Consider the following 23,653-nt stretch of genomic DNA (forward strand, 5'->3'; position numbering starts at 1 on the left):
AAGTTGGGTTTGCCCAGTTACATCTCTGGTGCTTCATAGTTCTTTTTCTTGGTGTTATTTAGAGCATGGGACTTGTTTGTTCGATGCTTGGATCAAGCATACTTGGGCTCACTTCTCAGCCATGTCATAGTTGCCCTACTGCCTCTGCTACACATCCATCCCAAAGAAACTGTGTCTGTTTTCCATTATCTCATAGTAGAGAACAGGTAGGTTGGACGAACCCTTGCTGAGAAAAGTAGACTGCGACTGATTTAAGCAACTTCTTTTAAATGTGTAAATGTGTTGTATTTGAGCTTTGTCTATATATTTTAAGATAATTGAATAAAACTATTTTTGTACGAATTGCATTTTGCACATAGAACAAAATTCTATATTTTCTTAATTATTTCTTCACCCAGGAGAGAGCAAAATAAAACTGTACAAGTTTTATGTAAATGTTCAGAGTTGGGGGACACATACTAATTAACTCCCAGGTGGCTTTCTTTGATGAGTGCCCCTGCCTCCCAAGAGCTCTGGTGGTTGGAAGTCACCCAGCATGGATCAGTATATGGCTGGACTAAATAGATGGATAATATTATTTGCATTCTCTTATAAAACGTGGTTTCTTTTTGGACACAAAGGACCGGATTCAGAGTTGCACATAAGTCCATTTGGCGGTTGCAGTTATGGGATTCAGAGACATACATATCTCAACAGTATCCGCATTTGTGGCTATAACTGGGCAGCAACGGGGGGTTTGTGCATAGAATAAGTGTTCCATCAGTAGGTCCTGAGCGTTGAGACGGAATTGTGGTTTATTCAGAAATGAGGGCACATAGATTTCAGACTGACCTCTTGCAACAAGGATAGGGCTGGTGCGAGTTTGCAATAATAGCGATGACAGCTACTTTCAGAGGCGGATGGATAGGGGCTGTGTATCCACATACATGCTACAAACTCTGAATACAGGTGAAAGTGCTCATTTATTTCCATGACTGCAATGCAGCCGATTTGCATGCAAATCTGTACCAGGCTCATAACGAAGAAAACATAAATATTGTTTAAAAGGTATAGGCTTTTATTTCTGTAGTCTTGTACTATAGGTTTAACTTGGTTTAATCCTTTGTTAGAGATGCTGTTCAAGACTTTCTGCATGAAATATATTTCCTGCCAGACCACCCAGAGCTGAAGCAAATACTGAAGGTTCTCCAGGAATACAGAAAAGTAGGTTGTATGATTTAGTCTATAGATGCATCTGGCACAGGACTTAACCTCCCCGCAATATTGTCATCTTATATATGTTTCATCTCCAGGAAACAACTAAAAGCACAGATTTGCAGACCGCAATGCAGTTATCAATAAAGGCTATTCAGCATGAAAATGTGGATGTTCGTATTCATGCTCTCACCAGTTTAAAGGAGACACTGTATAAAAATCAGGTACCAAGTTTTTTGATTTGCCCAGGTTTTGTCTGATACAAAGATATTTGGTTAATATAAGATCTAACCTTTTTCAAAACTATATATATGCCTGGCCTGCACTCACCTATTCTAAGCAACAGTCAGCTCAGCAGAGAGACTGTTCCTGGTTTATTTTTAAATTGGGTAACTGCTTTATGTGAACAGCAGATTCCTAAAGGGGCTGTTCTACACTTGTATGTGTAATATAAATACCAGTCCCACTTTTCTGAGCTGGAGTATTCTGGAAATGGCTACAATTATGGTTACTCTACATGCAGTAGCTTCTCCACAAACAAAAAAATGACATATCATCTTGTGGATGCTCTTTTTAACTCAGTACATTGTATGTTTAGGAGGCAGGTGAAGTGTTGTAGAGCGGACAAGTAGGTTGCTCAGATGGTGTATTGCTCGTTTTTCTCATTAGATTATTTATCCTTTCCACTAAAAATAGCAAACTATATATACACATATACAGTAAGTGGAATGTTATTGTGGCTTTATGCATATAAACTGTAACTTGTTTTTCTCCTTCTTCCTCCGGGGGACACTGCAAGACTGGGGTTGGTCTGAGGAGCTTGGCACTTCAACCTAACCTGTTTGAATGTTGGCTGCTCCTCTTCTATACCCCTGAAGGCTCAAGTTCTCAATTTTTCTCAAGGTTTCAGAGTAGCTGGGTGAATTATTTCAGGCTCTTAGTTGTCAGCTTTTTTCTTATTTTTTCTGGCTGGGGCAGGCTGGGAATCCTGTTCCACATTACCACAGAGTGCTGCCCATCGCGGGATGCATCTCTGGGGGATGTTATCTGAAAACCACCAGGGGACGAGCTCGACCGCACACCGAGACATGGTAGTCAGGTAAGTGCTTCCGGTCTATGACAGGAAGTGTCATTATACAAGCCACAGCCATCCTGCTCCATTGCACCAAGGAGTAGAGCAGGGCAAACGGCGGCTAGCTGTGGCGGGGAGCTACAGGTAGCTTTTGTAAATGGCAGGTTCCCTGCTCGTACACCTGGAGAGGGAGGGGTTAATCGTTGACTAAAAACCTTCTTTTCACTGCGCTTTCTAACATAGAAACCCCGCCAAAATATATCTCCCCTCACAGATCCCTCAGCACTGTGAGAGAAAAAGGCACCCAGCTGCAGATGTGCCGTTTTACCTCAGACTGGGCACAGCCTTCAGGGAGACAAAAGGCGCTGTGACTATATATACAGTTTGTCTTCCTCCCTCTATATATCTTAAGGGCTGCTAGAAAGTTATGTAGTTTATGTACTCAGACCACAGATATGAGTGAGAAAAATTATTTAGAGTAGTTACAAAATAGATCTTTTGCGGATTCCTTCTCTGTTTCTTTACCACGGCTCTTCCCAAAGATCACCTTAAACGTTTAGCTGTAAAATAAAAGGCAATATCGGATCTACTCCAGGCCTGGAGCTTTTACTCAAACATTTTTCTGGTTTCAAAACCAGACTGCTCTTATCGTTCCATTCTTAATTTGAAGTACCTAACTGTATATCTCCGAACAGAGAATATCAAAATCGAGTCCTTAAGGTCAGTCATTGCAGGGGGGAATACATGGTTTCCTTGGATATGAAGGATGCATATCGGCACATCCCCATTTGGCCACGATATCAGGCCCTCTTAAGGTTTGACATTTTTTCCCATCATTTCCAGTTTTGGGCGCTTCCTTTCGGTCTTTCATCCGCACCCAGGGTCTTTACAAATCTTAGTGCACTTGATCATGAGAAAGTGTACACACTGGAGATATGAGCGATTTGTCGTTCCGATGCATCTGAATCGGCCAAATCGCTCCTGATATTGTCTAGTGTGTACAGGCCTTACGAGAGAGAGAGAGTAATGGAAAAAAAATTCACCTAGCTAACCTAATGCTGACCTCTCCTTGCGCTTAAATTATAACAGAGGAAGGGGTTAGAGGAGAGGAAAAGTTAACCTATTTAGTGCTGGCTCTTCAACTCTCACTAACCCCAAGGTCTAGCAGTGTCCTCAAATAGATGAAGGAGAGAGTACATTTTTAAAAATAATTTAAAATGTAGCCACTGTTCAGAGACTAATCACATGAATGACTGAAAGGGGTGGCTGTTGAGTACTTCATATTAAAGGCAAAGGGTTTTTTAGATCCTGACATTCAAACCATGCTTAAAGCCAAAATACCGGCCTCCGCAAAGAACCAAAGAATCTGGAAATCATATATTTCCTGGTACAAATCAAAGGGTTTTCCTACGTCCATTTTCCGTCTTAGCAGACTCTTAAAGTGCGTACACACTAAACGATATTTTGAATGATTTGGCCAATTCCGACGCATTGGAATGACAAATCATGATGAGTCCACTAACGTTAAAGATTTTGATATTCAGTCCCGTGGTCATTTGTCGTATCCTCAGATGTTACCTGCAGTAAGATCTGGCAATCTTGTTAACGAGATTAAGGTCATTGGTCAGATTGCACAGTTTATGCAAGATATCGTTTGTCTAGGAGTGTCGGGGAGTCTCTGGGGGAGTTCAAGGGAAATTGTTTACAACATTGCATCTTTTGCAAGTCGTCTAGTGTGTACGCACCTTTTACAGTTCTTACAAGATGACTCTGGTGCATACAAATTTGCAGGTGCGGTGGCATTAGCTTACATCCTTGTATCAGGCCCTCAGTGCCTTACTTTGCAATTCTCCATTCTTCATTGTCCATTACCATCTTGCAATTTTACAAATGAATCCATCTTTGCAACCTAAAGTGGTTTCAATATTCCACATTAACTAAGAATTTGTGGTTTCAGCTGTAGATCGTTCTGCTTCATCTACAGATTTTCAGGTTACCGGTCTCTAGATGTAGTAAGAATCTTTTGAATGTATATTGGGCAGACTAAAAATCTTCGTATAACGGAAAGTCTCTTTGTACTCTTCGACTCCCAGAAGAGGGGATGACCAGTGTCAAAACAGACTATAGCCTGCTGGATTACAGATGTCATATGTGCTTACCTATGTTGCGTCTCATTGGCCAGTCCCTGAGCATGTTACTGCTCACTTGTCTTGGCTGACGCTGCATGGTGCCTCCGCTGAGCAGCTGTGTATGGCAGCAACACCGATCTCCATTCACCATAATGTAAGATTTTATAAATTTAATACTTTCGTGTTCAGGGATGCTTCCTAGGGGTGCAAAGTTTTACGAACTGCAACACAGCGCCCCCTCCCACAGGGACAGCTTTAGGACATCCCCAGTGTTCCAGTGTCCAACAGAGGAAGAAGGATAAAACAGGATGTTATGTACTCCCCGTAAAATAGTTTTCTCCGATTCCATGGAAGACACTGGATACCCTCCCAGCTCAGGTGTTTGCTACCTTACTGTTTTTCCTTCTCTTACTGTTTATATGTGTAACATACTGTATTCTTGATGTTTTTAGTAGACTACTTCTGTGCTTTTGCCTCTCCTTTCTGGGCTTTTTTAGTCATATACTGAGAGCTTGAGGCTTCAGGATAATTGAAGGGGGAGGAGCCAACGTTTAAACGGAATTGGTATGTAATGCCGCCATATCCATTCTCGGGGACCAAATACAGACTCCAGAAGCCCGAACAGTGAAGATCCCGACTAGGGCTGGTAATCCTCCCTTAGTGGTGTCTAACCCTAACCTCCCCCAAGTGGTGCCTAACCCTAACCTCCCCCCAGTGGTGCCTAACCCTCCACGGGGGGTGCCTAAACCTAACCCTCTCTCCCTGCGGCTTACTGTTGTAAAGCCCCAGCTTACCATTGTTCGGGGTGCCGAGGCATCGGGATTTAGATGCCTATCTTTAGTCCCTGGTCGAGCTTCTAGCGCCGGGATAGCGGCGGTATCTTAACCGCATCCTGTTTAAACAAGTTAGGTTGCAGTGCCAAGCTCCTTAGACCCACTCCTATGCCTTCGTATTCCAGTGTCCCCCATGGAATCTAAGCAAAGGATTTTATGGTGAGTACAAACAAATCCAGTTTTAAAGTTTTCCCTTTGCTCTGTAGTTTGTTTGTATATTGCTGATGTATGGATTCTTTTTAATATGAATGTCTTGAAACTCATTTTTAGGCTAAACTATTGCAATATTCGACAGACAGTGAGACTGTAGAGCCAGTTATCTCTCAGCTGGTGACTGTGTTGTTAATAGGATGTCAAGATGCCAGCTCACAGGCACGTCTGCTTTGTGGTGAATGCCTTGGACAGCTGGGTGCCATTGATCCTGGAAGGCTGGATTTCTCAGTTAGTGATACACAAGGCAAAGGCTCTACGTTTGTAGTACGTAAGCTGACAGCTTATCATTCATTCACTGCTGTATAATGTGCGCTGACATTAATGTGTTCAAGGCTTTGCAACATTAATCTGCATTCCCTTCCATTCAAATGTTCTTATGTTATTGTATAATATGTGATGTGTACAATAAGCAAATGGTCTATCAGGCTTGGTGTAAAGCAGTGGTAAATAGTTCTGGTAATAAGCCTCCCAGTCATTTCAGTCCACTAGTGTAGATGGTGTAAGATTGTGCAATCTGCCTATAATGAATGCTTATTACACAATATAGTATTAGTAAAATAGAGGATTATATATTGTATTGAGTCAGTAGACCTAATACATGTCCGTAGGCATAATATATCTCAGTAGTCCTATTTTAAAGTTACAATAATAACTCTTCACACTATGGTATTTGCTGACACTTTTCTTTAGACTGGAGTTGAAGATATGAATTTTGCCTATGAGCTACTTATGGAGCTGACCAGAGCATTTCTTGCGTATGCTGACAATGTCCGGGCACAGGATTCTGCCGCTTACGCTATTCAGGTGAATACTGGAATCCAACGTCATTATTTTCTTGTTCTTTTCTGTGTCAGGATGTGGAGTAGTGAAATATCCCATATAAGTTTGGAACATGCAATTTATAGTACCTAACAACTTCAAACTTTTTTTTAATGACGACGTGAAGGTAACAATAAATGTAAAAATAAGTTTTGTTCTACTCTTTCTATCGCTCATACTTTTGCTGCCACTACTTAAGAAACAAAGCCCAGCAATATCAACAGAAGCAGATATGGTCTCACCCCTGACTTTATACTACTGCAGGAGCTCTTGTCAATCTATGAGTGCAGAGAGGGGAGGACTGATTGTCCTGGGCGGAGGCTTTGGAGAAGATTTCCAGAACATGTTCAGGAGATATTGGAACCTCATCTTAACACAAGGTATTCTTGATCTCACCCATTATCGAAAATCTGTATTATGGACTTAGCTGCCAAACCAAAATTTTGCTGTCCTATCCATGCAGCATCCATGCTTGTTTTGCATATATAGTAATTTATCAGTAATGACTCCTTCAGTTTTTCCCGCCCCTCAAAACTTGTGTGTGTTACACCAACAAATGTCTAATTTATTATACTGGCCACATACTGTGCTATATATGGTTATTTTTCTGATAATATGGCGAGTGTAGCCCCAAATCTAGTTTCTTGTCATATCATGCATCTATAGAAATTGATAGATCATTGTTGGGCATGCCAGTAAATGTAGTCTTCAACATCGTAATTGGCAACATAAGACGGAGGTGAAACAGTCAGAATTGGCCTATGTACAGATGGGTCCTCATACAGCTAGCCTCCTTGCGAGTTAAACAGCCCTTCTAATTGCGCCATGGCATGACTCGGTAGCGCCTAGCATCTTTTTGTGCGACTTTTTACCTGTTAAATGTGTCTTATTCAATAGCTAGCACAAGCAGCTTCTGCTGATTAAAATTATATGCAGCATGCCTATGTTCTATGTGCATCTGTGGGTGTATCTACATGCGAAACGCTACAGCCGCTGAACACTGTAACGTAGCATTTCACATGCAGATATACCCGCAGTCACACAGAGAACATAGGCATTCTGCATATCATTTTAATCAGCAGAAGCTGCTTGTGCTAGCTACCCGCATCACTGTGTGAATAAAATGCATTTGAAGGTAAAAAGTTGCACAAAAGACTCGCAGCGCTACCGAAGCACACAGAGCTCACGCGTTATGTGTGGCGCGACTTGTAGCGCATGGAGGATAGATGTATGAGGACACATCTGCATGGTCACCTATATACTTTCCAGCTTACCCATTGCTGGACTTCCCTGTAATAGACTTTACTGTACAATACTGCTACCAGACTTCCCTAATAAGTGTGTGTATATGTATGTATGTATATATTTATAAAATTTTCCAAGAATCTGGCACTCGGTTGTGATGATGCAACTTTGTGTGCACGTGTTGTGTTCAACATCTGGTTATACTGGTCCCGAATAAATCAAGTCCACACACGGCACTACTAATGCAAATTACTGTATTTGGTACAGTTTAGTACATGTGTTCAGTACACAGCAATAACAGCAACGTTTCGGGATCTCTTCGGACCCCATCCTCAGGCTGCTGTGTCAGTAATGATGGCAAATAACATAATAAAAAGTTTCAACGATTTTTCCAAATACAGTAATTTGCATTAGTAGTGCCGTGTGCGGACTTGATTTATTCGGGACCAGTATAACCAGATATATATATTGTAGATCTAAATGTACAAACATGCACTGTATTTTTTTTTATATGGTCATTTATATCATGTCTGCACAAAGACACTGCATTTGAAATAACTTTTTGTTAACAGGTACAAGAGTTCTCGGAAGGCTGTAAACTGGGCTAAGATAAAGAAACCCATTTACCTAAGCAGGCTGGGTAATAACTTTGCAGATTGGTCTGCATCCTGGGCCGGTTACTTGATAACAAAGGTAGAGTAGTGCATTGACCAATAACAAGATATTGACACATTTCTAAGTTATTTTCCTTGACACAAATAACTGTTTCTATCCCCCTTACACTAATAATTGTTTTGCCACCATTACACTAAGAATTGTTTTTGCCACCCTTACACTAATAAGTGTTTCTATCACCCTTCCACTGTTTCTATTACCCTTAAGCTGGGTACACACTACACGACTTGTCGTGCAATCATGGTACCTGCGACCACTTTGCACGACCATTGTGTTCTGTTGCCCAAATCTTTCTAACTTTCCAGTTCTCCTTTTAGCATTTTTCCTGTGTAGAAGCATAAAAAACGCATCTCAGCATATCTTTTGTAAAATTTTTGGTTATATTTACTTGTGAGTATCACTAGTACTTGGGGATTTATTTCAAATAAACAGTAGTTGGTAACATTTATGAATATCATGCCTGGGCTTAAAGGCATGCTAAATCCAAAGTTGCCTCTAAGTAATAAACAGCTTTCCACAGTTTTGTTTTTTTTGCAGGGTAAAGTGGCCTATCCATTACCCGACTTTGTGAACAATCCGACCAAAATCAGGAGGTTTTGGTCACATTGTTCACAAAGTCGGGTAATGTGTAGCTGGCAAGGACCAGCGATGCGCGTGCGCGCTGGGTCCTTGCCGACCCCGACTGTCTGCTGAACATGCCCATCAACCTGACGGCGCTCGTCATGTTCGGCATGTTCAGAGATAGGTCGGGCTCCTTCACTGAATGACGCCGTTCAGTGCGGGCACCGCACCTCGGCGACCTGAAGGTCTGAACGCTAGATGTTCAGTCTTTCAGGTCACATAGTGGATAGGCCCCTTAAGAGGTTGATGTATCAAGCAAGTGGCCCATAGCAACTAATCAGGTTCTAACTATTCTTTTATGGAATACTTTTGATAAATGCTACCTTAAAGCTGATTGGTTGCTATCACCAACTTCACTTGTCCACCCTTCACCGCTTGATATGTTAACCCCTAATACTGCTAAGTTGTCAGTCTCTGGGTCTCTGAGACTCCCTCAGAACATGGCAGATTGCTGCAGAGGAAAGCAGCATGGCAAACTACGTATATGAGTTTAAACACTCCTGGTATTGTCAGGCATACTGCTTCGCTAATCTTGTATGTCAGATGGTGTCTTCACTTTGATATATACCTTTGTATAATACTCTTTTGCATGTAATGTGTGGACTTTTAATAATAGATTTGTGTGTTTATATATACACATTGATTGTATTTTATTGTCTCTATGGTGACATAGCTAATTGATAAGTTGGTTATCCCCATCAACGGTACAATAACCTCTCGTCACTTGCATAATTTAATTGCATTAATTTTCAATGATGACTTTTGTGAACTTATTAGGATGTTTTCATACATAAATACATGCTTTGAACAAGACACCTTTTAAACATAGAAAAGCACCAGCATTTAATTGTGATCTGTTGCTCTCCTTTAAGCAGGTTGAAGTGATTTAAGTATACTACACCTTTATCATAACGGAGTAGTTCGGTCAGAAATCACTGCATGCTGCATCTTCAGAGCTTTATTGCATCTATGTGAACAGAAAACAGGAGATATGGTAAGAACTTACCTTTGTTATCTCCGTTTCTACGAAGTCCTTAGGGTCCACAGGGATACCTTGGGGTATAGGGCTTGGCTCCAGCCATGGGCACCACAGAGTTAAAGATGTCCTCCCAGGTGCACCTGGCCCCCTCCTATACCCCGTCCCCAGGCCAAGGCACCTCAGTTTTAGTATCAAGCCATAGGCTGGGAGAGAGGAAAAAGGAAGAAGAAAGTCTGGAACACACAATGATTCACATTCTCATAGAAAAGGGAGACAGAAACTGGCGACCAGAACAACACCCTACGGAAGCACAGGGCGTCAGGGCGGGCGCCCTGTGGAACCTAAGGACTTCGTATAAACGGAGATAACAAAAGGTAAGTTCTTACCATATCTCCTGTTTACCTCAGGGTCCTTAGGGATCCACAGGGCTACCTTGGGGATGTCCCAAAGCAGTATCCTTCAAGGGAGGGGACGCTCCTGTGCCGAGAGGAGAATCCGCCGCCCGAAGGAAGCATCCTGAGAAGCAAATGTGTCAAAGGCATAATGTTTGACGAAAGTATGGACAGAGGACCACGTGGCCGCCTTACAAAGCTGAAGAGCTGAGGCGCCACGTGGAGCTGCCCACAAAGGTCCCACAGATCTTGTAGAATGAGCTTTCACAGAGGGTGGCACTGGAAGTCCCTCATGAGTGTATGCCTCAGAGATCGCCATGCAGATCCAGCGTGCCAAAGTCTGTTTATTGGCAGGCCAACCCCTCTTATGAAATGCATATAGGACAAACAAAGAGTCCGATTTTCTCAAAGAACTGGTACGGTCCACGTAAATCCGCAGAGCCCGTACCACATGCAAAGAAGCCTCACCAGCTGTGAGATCAGATGAATAAAAGGCGGGGACCACAATTTCCTCGTTAATGTGGAAACTAGACACCATTTTAGGAAGGAATTCGGGACGGGTACGAAGTACCGCCCTATCCGAATGAAAAATTTGAAAATGGGGACGACACGAAAGAGCCCCCAAATCCGACACCCTTCTGGCTGAAGCAATAGCCAAAAGGAACGCTGTTTTTGCCGTAAGCCATTTCAGATCCACAGAACCCAGAGGTTCAAATGGAGGATCCTGTAGTGCCTTCAGGACCACAGCCAGATCCCATGGAGCTACCGGATGGACATAGGGAGGCTGGATGCGAAGGACACCCTGCATAAAGGTATGGATATCAGGCCGCGTAGCAATCCTTTGTTGAAACAAAACCGACAGGGCAGAAACATGCACCTTCAATGAAGCAAGGTGTAGACCTAAATCCAAGCCTGCCTGAAGGAAAGCCAACACTCTCGATATTCTAAACTCGCGAGGATCGTACGCTTTAGGGCGACGCCACACACTGTGGTAAATTCTAGCTGAAGCCGGCTTACGAGCATGTAACATGGTATTGACCACCGCTCTAGAGAACCCTTGAACCTCAAGAGAGAAGTCTCAAGAGCCATGCCGTCAAAGATAGCCGACTCAGGTCCGGGTAGAGACAAGGACCCTGAAACAATAGGTCCGGCTTCTGAGGTAACAGCCAAGGAGTGTCGATGGATAGACACTGGAGATCCAAGTACCAACTCCTTCTGGGCCACGCAGGGGCCACCAGCAGGATCTTGCCTCCTTCCTGCCTGAACTTTCGAATTACTCGAGGCAGCAGGGAGAATGGAGGAAACAGGTACGCGAATTGGAAGTTCCATCCTGCCGACAGAGCGTCCACCAGGAGAGCTCCTGCGTCTCTTGTTCGGGATCCGTACGCCAACAGCTTGCGGTTGTGTCTGGAGGCCATGAGGTCTATTTCGGGAAGACCCCACTTGTCCACCAGGAGTTGGAACACCTCCTGGTGAAGAGACCATTCCCCCGGGTGTACATCGTGGCGGCTGAGGAAGTCCGCCTCCCAGTTGAGCACACCCGGAATGAAGACAGCCGAAATGGCCGGAAGATTGCCTTCTGCCCAAGTCAGAAAGCGGGACACCTCCTTTAGAGCCGCTTGGCTTCGAGTTCCTCCCTGACGATTTATGTAAGCCACCGTGGTGGCGTTGTCTGACTGAACCTGCACAGGTTTCCCCAGCAGGAACGGTCTTGCATGCTGCAGCGCCCTGAACACTGCTCGAATTTCCAATATATTGATTGGCAGGTCCGATTCCTCTGACGTCCACTGGCCCTGGAAGACTTGTGGGCCTGTCACAGCGTCCCAGCCCCGAAGGCAGGCATCCGTTGTTAGAAGGACCCAATTCGAAATCCAAAACGGACGTCCCCTGCTGAGATGAGACTTTTGTAACCACCACGTCAAAGACAGGCGCACTTCCTGTGAGTGAGCCTGATCATCTGCGTCTTTATTCGACGGGGATTTCTGTCCCATCTGGACAGGATCAACATTTGTAGAGGCCTGGAATGGAACTGGGCATACTCCACCATGTCGAACATTGACACCATGGAACCCAGTAACTTCATCGCTGAGAGAACAGACACTCGGCGACTGCTTAGAACATTGCGTATCTTGGACTGCAACAGGGCTATCTTTTCCTCAGTCAAGAAGATCCTCTGTTGCTGAGAGTCCAACAATGCCCCGAGATGGACCATTCTCTGAGAAGGAATTAGAGAGGACTTCTTCCAATTCACTATCCAGCCGTGAGCCTGCAATACAGATATTGTCAGTTGTAGATGGCTGCAAAGGACTTGTGGCGACCCTGCCAACAACATAAGGTCGTCCAAGTAAGGTAACAGGCGAACTCCCAGCAACCGCAGGTGTGCCGCCATGACCGCCATTACTTTTGTGAACGCCCGAGGAGCCGTGGAAAGGCCAAACGGTAGAGCCTTAAACTGGTAATGGAGGTCCGACACTGTAAATCTGAGGTAACGCTGATGAACCCTGGCAATGGGGATATGCAGGTAAGCATCCTGAATATCCAGGGACACCATAAAATCCCCAGGCTGCTTAGCTAAAACAATAGAATGCAGAGTCTCCATTCGGAACCGAGGGACCCTTAAAAACTTGTTCAGGGACTTGAGGTTGAATATAGGTCGGTATGATCCATTTGGTTTTTGAACCAGAAAAAGGTTGGAGTAATATCTGGTCCCTCTCAGGGATAGCGGAACAGGTTCTATTACTCCCATCTGAAGCATAGAACGCACCGACTCTTGGATCGCTAGAGCCTTCGTTGGATCTGAAGGACGTGCTGTTACAAAGAACTGATGAGGAGGCCTTCTGCGGAAGGAGAGGGCATATCCCTTAGACCTCCCTTACCCAAGTTTCTGTGGTGGTTTTGAGCCAACACTGGGCGTATTGCAGAAGTCGGCCTCCCACCTTGGGATCCCCCAAGGGGAGGCCCAACCTGTCAGGCTGAGGGTTTGTCGTCCGGCTTGGCAGCTGGACGTCTGGTACTCCAAACTTGCTTCTTGGTCTTAGCGGTCTTTTTGGGACCTGAAGGTCTCGGAAAAGACTGAACCCTAGCTTTTCCCGGAGGGAGATCGGGCCGAAAGGACGGATTTTTAGACCCAGACGGAGTCGGGGCTGAGGGTAGACATGCAGATTTGGCAGCCGCCAACGTGTCCACTATTTTGTCCAAAACTGGTCCAAACAGGAACTGCCCATTGTAGGGTAAGCATTCCAAGCCTGTCTTGGATTCAGCGTCCGCCCTCCACGAACGTAACCACAAGGAGCGTCGAGCGGCCACAGCTGCCGCAGAAATCCTAGAAGTAAGCAGGCTCAAATCCAAAGCTGCTTCGTTAATGTACGTAGCGGAACACAACCCATGGGAACGCCTACCGTCTGAAGCCGGCCCCACTGACATCAGTAGTGATGTCAGTGGGAGTGATTTTGGCTCTAATAGAGCTATGCGAGCGTCCAAGAGGCCGCTCCATTTTCATGTAGGAGGGCCCTGATTCAGAGCGAGCGCTCTGGTCAGAGCGTCCAGCTCTGAATCAGGCCCACAGTTCATCGCATTTTGGGCTAATATTCCCCATAAAACCTACTGACAGATTAGTAGTATCCATGTCTAGAAAAATTCAAGTTGTATTACGGGCAATAGGTGACCCAACAAAGTACTAACCCATGGATCATCATAATTTGACCAGTTTGATCAGTGTATAAAGGTTTTCCTGAAATGTGAGAAGATTTGGGGGATACTTTGCTGTATGTACCTCAGGGCATTATCTAATTATGTATGGGATATGGCACTCTCTACTGTTAGTTATATGGATACTAGAAGTCACTAAGGAGTTCTATTAAGGACAATGCTACAAATTAAGTGGATTTTTGTCTTACCTGTAAAATCCTTTTTTCTGAGTCATGCAGGAGCTTGGGCACCAATGAGTTAACTTCTTTTGCAGCAGCAGTAGCACAGACTCCTCCTCCCCTACACCCCGCTTGAAGCCAGTTATTCTTAACAAGCCCAAGAAACAGGAATGGAGAAGAAGAGAAAGTTGTCATACATACACAACCAGACACACCTCCTGTCTAGGGACAAAGTGCAAGAACCATGAAACCCCCAGCCAGCCAGGGGCAAGAGGGCAGGCGCCCAGAAAAAATTATTTTAGAGTTGAGACAAAAATCCACTGGGACTGTGGGACATCCCAAAGCTGTCCCTTTAAGGGAGTGAATGCTCCTGTGCTGCGCTAAAAACCTGACGCCCAAAAGCCGCATCGGCAGAAACAAAGGTGTCAAAGCTGTAAAATTTTATGAAAGTGTAGTCAGAGGACTTAGAAAGCTGCTCAGCAGAGGCATTACGGCGAGTCGCCGAAGAGGCCCCCACAGATCTAGTGAAATGAGCCTTCACCAAAGGCGGAACAGTCTTCTTTGCCAAAAGATGGACGTGACGAATGGTAAGACACAACCGACGTGCCAGAGTTTTCTTTGGAGCTGGCAAGCTATGCTTGTTGAAGTCGTTAAGAACCAACAGAGGGTCCGAATATCCTTGGTCCGATCAACATAAGTGCGAAGAACCTGGACAACGTCCAGCATAGAGTCAGAAGAATCCGAGTTTGAAAGGGAAGGAACCACGATCTCCTGGTTGATATAGTAGCATGTCCAGACGTGTGTGGAGAACCGCCCGGTCAGGATGGAACACCGGGAAGGCTGCAGGGTCAGACAATGCACCTAAGTCTGAATCCCTGTGGGCTGAAGCAATAGCCAGAAGGAATATCGTTTTCCACATCAGCCAACGCAGATTAAAAGAACAGTTCAAACGGGGATTTTTATAGAACTCTCACCACCAAAGAAAGATCCCAAGGAGTTACCAGGTGGGGCGAATGGTTGCTGCCCTTAAAATTATGACTGCCGGTAACAGCTCCCCAGCCTCAAAGGCTGACGTCTGTGGTTAGAAGGACCCAATCACCTCTGTCGAGATGCGACGACTGGAGCCACTACAGAATGATGGACCTCTCTGGACAGAACTAGTGTCTGGGATTTGAGATGCTGGTGGGATCAGTACCACCACTGCAAATGTTCCTGTTGAAGTGGCTGGGAATGGAACTGTGCATACTCCACCATGTCGAAGGTGTACACCAGTTTGCCCGTATGCAGAAATGCATCGAAACTCTTCGATGTTGAAGGAAAAGTCTGAATAGAGAATTAAGGTTTGTCCCTGGTTAGGAAAACTGTGGAGTCCAGGAGAGCGCCCAGATGACCATTTCCTGATACAGTGTCAGGCTGGACTTCTGCCATTTGATCAGCCAGACATGTGACTGTAATAAGTCCAGGGTGAGCTGGAGGTGTTCCTGAAGAATGTCTGGAGACCTGGCTAACAGGAGAAGGTTGTCTAGGTATGGCAGGATGCGGACTCCTCTGCGACGAAGGGCCACCGCCATCTCTGCCATGACCTTTGTGAACACTCGAGGCTTCGTTGATAGGCCAGAAGGCAAAGGCCAAAATTAGAAGTGGTCCCTTATTACGGCGAACCGGAGAATACTCTGATGACCCTTTCGGATGGGTACATGTAAGTATGCATCCTAAATGTCCAAGGAGGTCATGTAATAGTCCGGGTCCATGGCCTGCATGATAGAGTGAAGACCCGGTGGAAAAGAACTGAACTGAAGGGCGTTCCTAAAAGGTCAAGCATCCCCTGAGGCACGATAACCCTTACCCAAGTGTCCAATGTTGTTTCCAGCCAGGCGGTGGCGAAATGTAAGAGACGGCTGCCCGCACTAGGAATTCCCAGGTGGGGATCCACCCCATCATGCCCCTGGCTTATCGTCTGGCTTAGGGGCTTGGCGGCATAAGCAGGCCTGACGGCTTCTGGATTTGTGGCTTATGTTGGAGGAACCCTGAACCCCCAGAAGAAGGCTTACCTCTCACCTTTCCGTGTGGGTGAAAGGATCAAAAGGAGAATCCTTTGGACCTTGGAGCTGTGGAAGGAAGACAAGCAATCTTGAACGCCGCTACTGTGGCTACAATTTTATCCAGTACAGGGCCAAAGAGACCCTCAACGGAAAAGGGGAGAGCCTCTAGAGCCTTTTTGGACTCGCTGTCCGCTTTCCAAGAATGAAGCTATAGTGTACAACTAGCTGCCTCGGAGGAAGCCAACACCTTTGAGGATAGGATTCCTGAATTGATCGTGGCCTTGTCCAAATAAGATTCATCCTCCCTGACATTAGCCACTAAGGAGAGAAGGTCCAATCGATGAGATCCAGATCGGAGACCTTCTTCCAGGGAATCTGCCCAACTGAGGCGTAAGGCTACCCCAGATTTAGTAAGAATGGATTTAAGGAAATGTTTTAATTTCCTGTCTGCGGAGTCCGTAAGAGAGACCACTTTAGGGATGTGAAGTGTGGTTGACTTTACCAACTGACTAATGTGGGTATCCACCTGGGGAGGTGATGCTCTTCAGGCAGTAATGGATAAAATTATGAGATTCGTTTTGAGACTAAGAATTTTGTGTTAGGATGTGACCAGGCCGTCGCAAAAATACCGTCCAGCTGAGCAGAGGGGGGAAAAACTCATTTGCTCCTTCTTCTTTCGTTTGAAGAGGGACATTTCCGAAGTCAGAGAAGCATCCGAATCCTTAATAAGTAAGGCAGACTTAACTGCCCTGACCAAAGCATCAACGTCAACTTGAGGGATGTGCTCTTCGTGAGCTGAAATAGAATTCATGTCCGACGTCTGGTATAACTCACCCTGTTCCTAAGAGTTGTCAGACTGGGAATCATAACCTAAAAGGAGAGGCATAAAATGCTCTCTTTGGGGTGCCTTGCCTCTCCAGTATGAGTTGCAAGGAGCTGGAAACCTGCACCAAACTCTATCTAGACTGATTGAGACAACCTTAAACCCACACTGGTTCCAAGAAGGTCGGTTGCTGGTCCCCAAGGACAGGGTGAGACGATGGTAGCAGGGGTCCTCTGGAAACTACAGTTGAAGTCTGAGCCAACTCCCTCATGGCAAATGACAAGGAGGCTGCCCACATAGGCTCTTGTGGGGTTACCACCTCTGACACAGGCTCGTCTAGTGCCTCCGCAGAACACAAACGCCAGTGTGATCCTGAGCCGAGCATGAATCATTTTCTTTGCAGGTGTAGGCACACAGAACAGGAGCAGTCCTCTCCCATGAAGCCTTTGTGGAGGTTTCCTTGGAAGTCATAGTCTCTGTAAAAGAAAACACACAGTATACTACTTAATTATGTAAGTGTGTGCATGGGGAGGCAAGAGCACTGAACTTAGAAACGACAAATAAAGGAATAAGTGATCTAGTGGAAATAAGCTCTTGTAGGCCCAAAGTACAGTTTAGTGACTACAAATAGACAAATAAGTAGGCACAGTGAGAAAAATAACATGTCTATACCTAAACTATTAATGGTAAATGTAACCTAACATTAACAGTGCTGCTATTAGGTATCTAACAGACACACAAACAATACAGTTCAAGTGCTCAGGGATAACTAAAATAGTCACAATATTCCCAGCTATCAACACCAATAGGTGAGGATGGGGATAAGTAAAAAACCTGGCACCACAAAAGAGTGAGGTAGGGGGGCAGGAGGAACTCTCCGTGCAGGCAAGCTGCAAGATGGCTGCTCAGTGTGGAGTGAGGAGCCTTTGCCAGTGTACCCAGAAATAGGAACGTGCCAAATAACGGGGGGTGGAGAGAATAGGGGAAGGCTTCATCCCCTGCTGGCCAACTCCAGGGACTTGCCACTTAATATGGGCCCCCATTATAAAAATGTCCCTGGTGGTCTAGCGTTAGCACAGAAACAACTGTGCACCTGTTGACCAGTACCACCGGCGGCTGCCCCTTCTGTGAAGAGCACTTACCTGCCCTGGAGTCTGGCCACGGCTGTTCCTTATGCTCGAGGAGGTGGCCGGTTACAATGACTCCGTTGTCAGTGGGCCGGCCACCAGAGGGGCTGATGGAGCAGTCAGTGGCAGCTTATTAATACTCACTGCTGACAGCCCGGAGGGGAGACAGAGAAAAAAATGACGTTAGCAAGGGCAGTTCTGCAGCCCTAAGAAACTGTGCCCTCTTCCTGAAGGCTCCAAGAAAAACTGGCTTCAGGCGGATAGGAGAAGCCTGTGCTGCTGCAAAAGAAGTCAACTCCATGGTGCCGAGGCTCCTGTATCCACCCTACACTCAGTCTCAGTGTCCCCCATTGGATGATTGAAAAATAAAAGTTTTCTCTGTGAAGACTGAAGTAATGTTCTCACTGTTTATACAGATATATTTTACATATATATTACAATCACTAGTGTATTATAATTGAATATTGCACTGCAGCATTTGGCCAGCAGGTCCATATAAAGAAGATTTACACCTCTGCACCACCTTGTGAGGCAATGCAGTGTTTTAGTAGGAGAGACATGTGGAAAGCTAATATTGTATTTATATACAGTGAAATCCACCCCACCTTAACCTTGGTTGGAATATATGTGTTGATTAATTTTATATTGTTTATTTATACCTCCTGCTATTGATCCTATTATCTCCTTAGGGACAATTTGATAGCTTTCCAGTTATCCCCATTCCATTATAGTACACTAATGCTGGGTATACACTAAATTATGTGTGTACCCAGTGATGGCATGATATATATCGGGCGGTCCATACACAGTGCACTATCTGGTGTACGACCACTCGATATGTCGCACCCCTGCCGCATCCAGAAGTATGGTGTCTTTCGCCAGATCTACAGATTGGTCTGCACTGCAGGCAGATCTGAAGATACGCCAAACGACCCACGGGAGCGCACAGTATTTCATACACACTGGACAATGTGGGTGATTTGTCATCATGTTTTGCCCCAAAAGGACAAATCATTCAATATACCGTCTAGTGTGTACCAAGCTTTAGTGTGGTTGTATGGTGTAGTCATTTATAGGGTAGTATGACATAGCAAGCTGGTTGAGGCAAAACAATGTAACATTCCCACACTTTTGTACAATAATAACAACAAGGTGATTGCAGTCAATACAAGAGCAAGAAATAGTGTCAAAACAGTAATAAAAACAGTAGACATCAAAAAAGGAAAGAAAACCCAAAAAGCACATACGTCATACCTGTATGGTGACCTATTTGGTCCTTTAGTGTACAGTACTGTTACACAGCTTTAAATTCTTTTTTTATTATTATTGGGCTGCAGGTCAGACATGAACTTGCAAGAAAAGTTTTCAACTGCTGCAGTATAATGATGAAACATGACTTCAAAGTGACCATTTATCTCTTACCACATATACTGGTCTATGTGTTGCTGGGATGTAACAAAGATGATCAGCAAGAGGTAAGCAAACATCAGTGTCTTTTCTATTCTATTCGTGTCCCATTACCAACCTCTAAGACAGGTGTATTCAATATGCAGTCCTTCGGCTGCTGTAGAACTACACATCCCAGCATTCCCTGCCACAGTTTTGCTATTAGGCATGCTAAAGAAGTGACAGAGCATGCTGGGATGTGTAGTTACACAGCAGCTGGAGCGCTGCATATTGAATATCCCAGCTCTAAGTCTCGAAAAACAATTGTGTTAAAAAGCAGACTTGGAGACAATATGTGGTGTTAACTGGAACTACTTGCCTCATTTATTGTCTAACTGTAGTTGCTGCTAACGCTATAGAGTACTGGTATGTGATCACTCCTACAGATCTATAGTAAATCAATATAGTCGTTTTCAGCTTCTTCCCACTGAGTTCAGGTTTGTGGTTTTGAGTTAAGATGCATGGCTATGGTAAGACATGCTGATTTTAGATGGTGACTAATACACAAGTACTAGTAGGTAAATAGAGATTGCCATTAGTAGTATGCACAATTTATTTATACAGCTTAGGGCCGTATTCAATTTGAGGCGAAAAGTCAGTTTCCGCGTGTTTTTGGCAGAAACTTTTCGCCAATGACGTCATTTTCGCCTGTTTGACTTTTGCCCTGTATTCAATTTGAAAGACTTTCCGCCTCAATGCAATATAATAGACGGAAAAGTTTCGCCTATGAATGGTAGATGGAAAAAAGTGCAGAATTGGGGTTTTGGGGTGCAACGTTGTGGGAACCCCCGTGCAGCCTTCAGACAGTCCCCCAAAGGTAATCTCTGTCAAAATTAAAAAAAAAACAACACTTAAGGACACCCCAAAAAAATCACTTTGAAAAAGGGGGCGGAAAAAAAAAAATGTTGGGGTACAAACTTAAAAACTGGCGAACTTGACTCTGGGGGGGTCCCCAAGTATGCCCCAAGTGTTTTTTGGATTGCAGGTGCTTGCGGAAGGTGGATTTTTCACGATTTTTTCAACTTCACTTTAGCAGGCTGATTTCTCCAAATCTGACTGTACTTTCCGCCTGTTCAAGTTTCGTCGGGTCCCGTTCTCGCGTACTTCCATATTGAATACGGGGTAAAGCCGGGACGGCCGCAATACTTTTCCGCCTACAAAACAGGCGAAATAGGCAGAAAGTCCGGGCCGCGAAAAAGTATTGCAGCTCGGCTCATATTGAATATGGCTCTTAGAATGAAAACTGTCTTTGTGATTTCTGCAGATTTGCTAATTACTTGTTTCAGGTTCATGCTGAAATAATGGCAGTTTTAAAGCATGAAGATCCATGGGTTCGACGTTTACAAGACAATGCCTCTGATCTGAGCCAGCTCAGCACCCAGACTGTCTTCTCAATGCTGGACCATATCACTCAGTGGGCACGGGAAAAATTTCAGGCACTTCATGCTGAGAAAGCCAATGTCAAAGCTGGAGGCCGTGGGGAAGTGAAAGGTTAGTGTGTTTTTATTTATGTTCCAAAGCAGGCAACTGTAAATTACAGCCACAGCAGTAAGACACTATTGGAAAGATAAAATAAAATACTATCAATACAGTAGCAGCTTATTTGAGGCCTAAAAGGCATAATATTTATCCCTCTACATTACATTTCACATTAGTACAACTACTATAAAGCAGTACTCTCAGGCAGTTCTCAATAGTAAAGGTAGATCTCAAGGCATTCCCCCTAATGTGCACCAAAAAAAGTTTACGTATCATACTCAATAATTGTGTCAATCCCATTACAAGCAATTGTATCATGAAACAGTGATCGCACTGAGCAAAAAAAATGTGGGTCCCAGGGACCCCTTACTTTAAAGAATTGGGGTCTTTCTCCACAATTTCTGGGTCCCATCACAATTTATGATTTTTGAGCTTCCCATATGCAATAAGACCATCCCACATGCCCTATACATACTGTACACTATGGAAAGTCATACTCTTTTTGAGGTAAGAACAGATAATGCTTATAAATATATTTCCTTGACATCAACATAGCCAACAGGTGCAGTGTTGGGGGCAAAGAGGGGGCTAAGGGCAAGCCGCAGTTGGGACAGTGCTTGTGGTAGGTGCAATTGGCAGCTTGGGCAATAATCACATAAAATTGTTTAACTTGGATAAATCACAATTATCAACCGGCAAAATAAAATCATCTGGGTCATTAATAGTGTAGAGATCTCAATAAATATAAAACAAAATAATAGCAGCTACAGTAGGTAATGCACTGCTGTGCTGATGGCTACGTTGGTTAGTAAGCTCAAGCAAGCAGTTTTCAACTGCTAATCACTCAGCACTTTAACCACTTAACTGACTAATTCTTTTTCCAAAAACCGCTCCAAAATTGTCGGTTTCTTTTATGATTGAATTAGGTCAAGAACATAATTTTAAACTTATCCATCACTATTTTATTTGAAAATTATTTTTTTTTAAGACCAAGTATACCATAAAAATAGCACTTTTTATGTTATACTGTAGTGATGGCCATTGACAGCTGTACCATTGATGGTTCAACCATCGTTAGAAGCCATCAATTGTTTAGCGATTGGGCAAGATCTGTGTAGACCACAATTATCGAGGTTTCCTAAACATCGATTGATGGCTACCATCGATGGTGCAACATTGATGGTCACCAGCAATGGCAAACCACTTGTTTTCAGTCATACCATCGATGTTTGCAAACCATCGATGGTTGGTTGACATCCCTAAACAGAGGCTCTGCGATATCTATCGAACATATATATATATATATATATATGCATATATATATATATATATATATATATATTTTATTACGGCCAGGCCCCTTATAAATGTGGGCATTATGGGGGAGGAGGAGCAGCTGAGGCTGGATGGAGTGGCCGCCGCTGCTCTCTATACACGGCCAGTGATCACTGTGTAATCACTGCTGGAGCCGCAGCGGGAGAGTGTCCCGCTGGCGGCCCGGACCCATAGCACAGCGGCGGCTACCAGAGCTGCCGCTGCTGCTTCTGCTCAGCCAGTGATCACTGCTGTTCCGGAGCCACAGCGGGAGGGTGTCCCGCTGGCGGCCCGGCTACTCAGCAGCGGCGGCGGCGGCTACCAGAGCCGCGCTGCTGCTGCTTCTACACAGTGATCACACTGATCACTGTGTGTTCCCGGAGCCGCAGCGGAAGGGTGTTCCGCTGGCGGCTCCGATACATAGCAGCAGCGGCGGCTACCAGAGCCGCCGCTGCTGCTTCTCACTGAAGGGGGTGGGGCCGGCTGGGCTGCCCGATCACTGCTGGCCACAGTGATCGGGATATACTGGAGCCTGCAGCCGCGCCGGGAGGGGGGTGCCGCCAGATGCCCGATCACTGTGGCCAGCAGTGATCGGGACACAAAGGAGAGGGTGCCGCTGGTGTAGAGGGACCAGAAGGTCCCTCTGATATAGGCGGCAGTGGGAAGATTAACTTCCCGTAGCCGCCTAGTGGCCATTCCTGACTGGTCGTATCAGATATGACCATGTCAGGGAAAGCCCAGCCTGGTGTGGTCGTATCTGATACCACCATGCCAGGCAAGTGATTAAAGGGCCTGATTCAGAGAAGTAAGCCATGCTGATTTTTACGCAGATCAAGCGATTTTTTGCTATTGCGCATGCATATAACCTGCACTGTGCACGTGCAGCGATTGTCTTGTGATTCTGCACACACAGAGAACCCATTCGCAAAGTGAGTGACAGGCTTTTGGGGGAGGTAATGGGGTGGTTAGAAAAACGCAGGTGTGTCTGACCGTTTAAACATCATTACATGGGCGTTCATAAATTAGATATTGCTATCTCCTACGCAGTGTGTCTGGAGAGACACTGTATTTGAAACAGGCCAGACGTTCCTACAAGGGCTGCATGGCTGGTCCATGCTACTGGTATTTACGCTGGCAAACTACGTCGGGCACAGATGAGAAGGCAGCAGTGGGCATCCTTATTCTAGCATATTTTCACAGCTGCGATACGTATAAAATTGCAATGTGATCACAGCGCCCATCTCTAAATCAGGCCCTATCACCGTCCCAATATGAGCACATTCACATGGATTAAATATGATCCACACAATTGTTAAGTCCACTGATATTAGTATAGGTTAGTCTTAAAAGTTAATACACTAAGGTCCACTACTGCTGAAATCTA

The 23,653-nt window shown here is 44.9% G+C and overlaps 1 protein-coding gene across 2 annotated transcripts in view; it reads left to right on the forward strand.

The window, feature by feature from the left end:
* ATR (ATR checkpoint kinase) overlaps window positions 1-23,653 on the forward strand; it is a 169,392-nt gene that overhangs the window by 65,531 nt on the left and 80,208 nt on the right. For both annotated transcript variants that reach the window (XM_088446273.1, XM_088446274.1), the window contains 9 exons: window positions 63-206; window positions 1,110-1,203; window positions 1,293-1,418; window positions 5,499-5,705; window positions 6,132-6,245; window positions 6,525-6,640; window positions 8,078-8,198; window positions 19,368-19,505; window positions 20,763-20,967. In XM_088446273.1, the coding sequence (XP_088302399.1) occupies window positions 63-206; window positions 1,110-1,203; window positions 1,293-1,418; window positions 5,499-5,705; window positions 6,132-6,245; window positions 6,525-6,640; window positions 8,078-8,198; window positions 19,368-19,505; window positions 20,763-20,967 (1,265 nt within the window). The remainder of the gene's footprint in view (window positions 1-62; window positions 207-1,109; window positions 1,204-1,292; window positions 1,419-5,498; window positions 5,706-6,131; window positions 6,246-6,524; window positions 6,641-8,077; window positions 8,199-19,367; window positions 19,506-20,762; window positions 20,968-23,653) is intronic.

Source organism: Taudactylus pleione, unplaced genomic scaffold (assembly GCF_031769625.1).
Source record: "Taudactylus pleione unplaced genomic scaffold, aTauple2 ptg000395l, whole genome shotgun sequence".
Classification (NCBI taxonomy): Eukaryota; Metazoa; Chordata; class Amphibia; order Anura; family Myobatrachidae; genus Taudactylus; species Taudactylus pleione.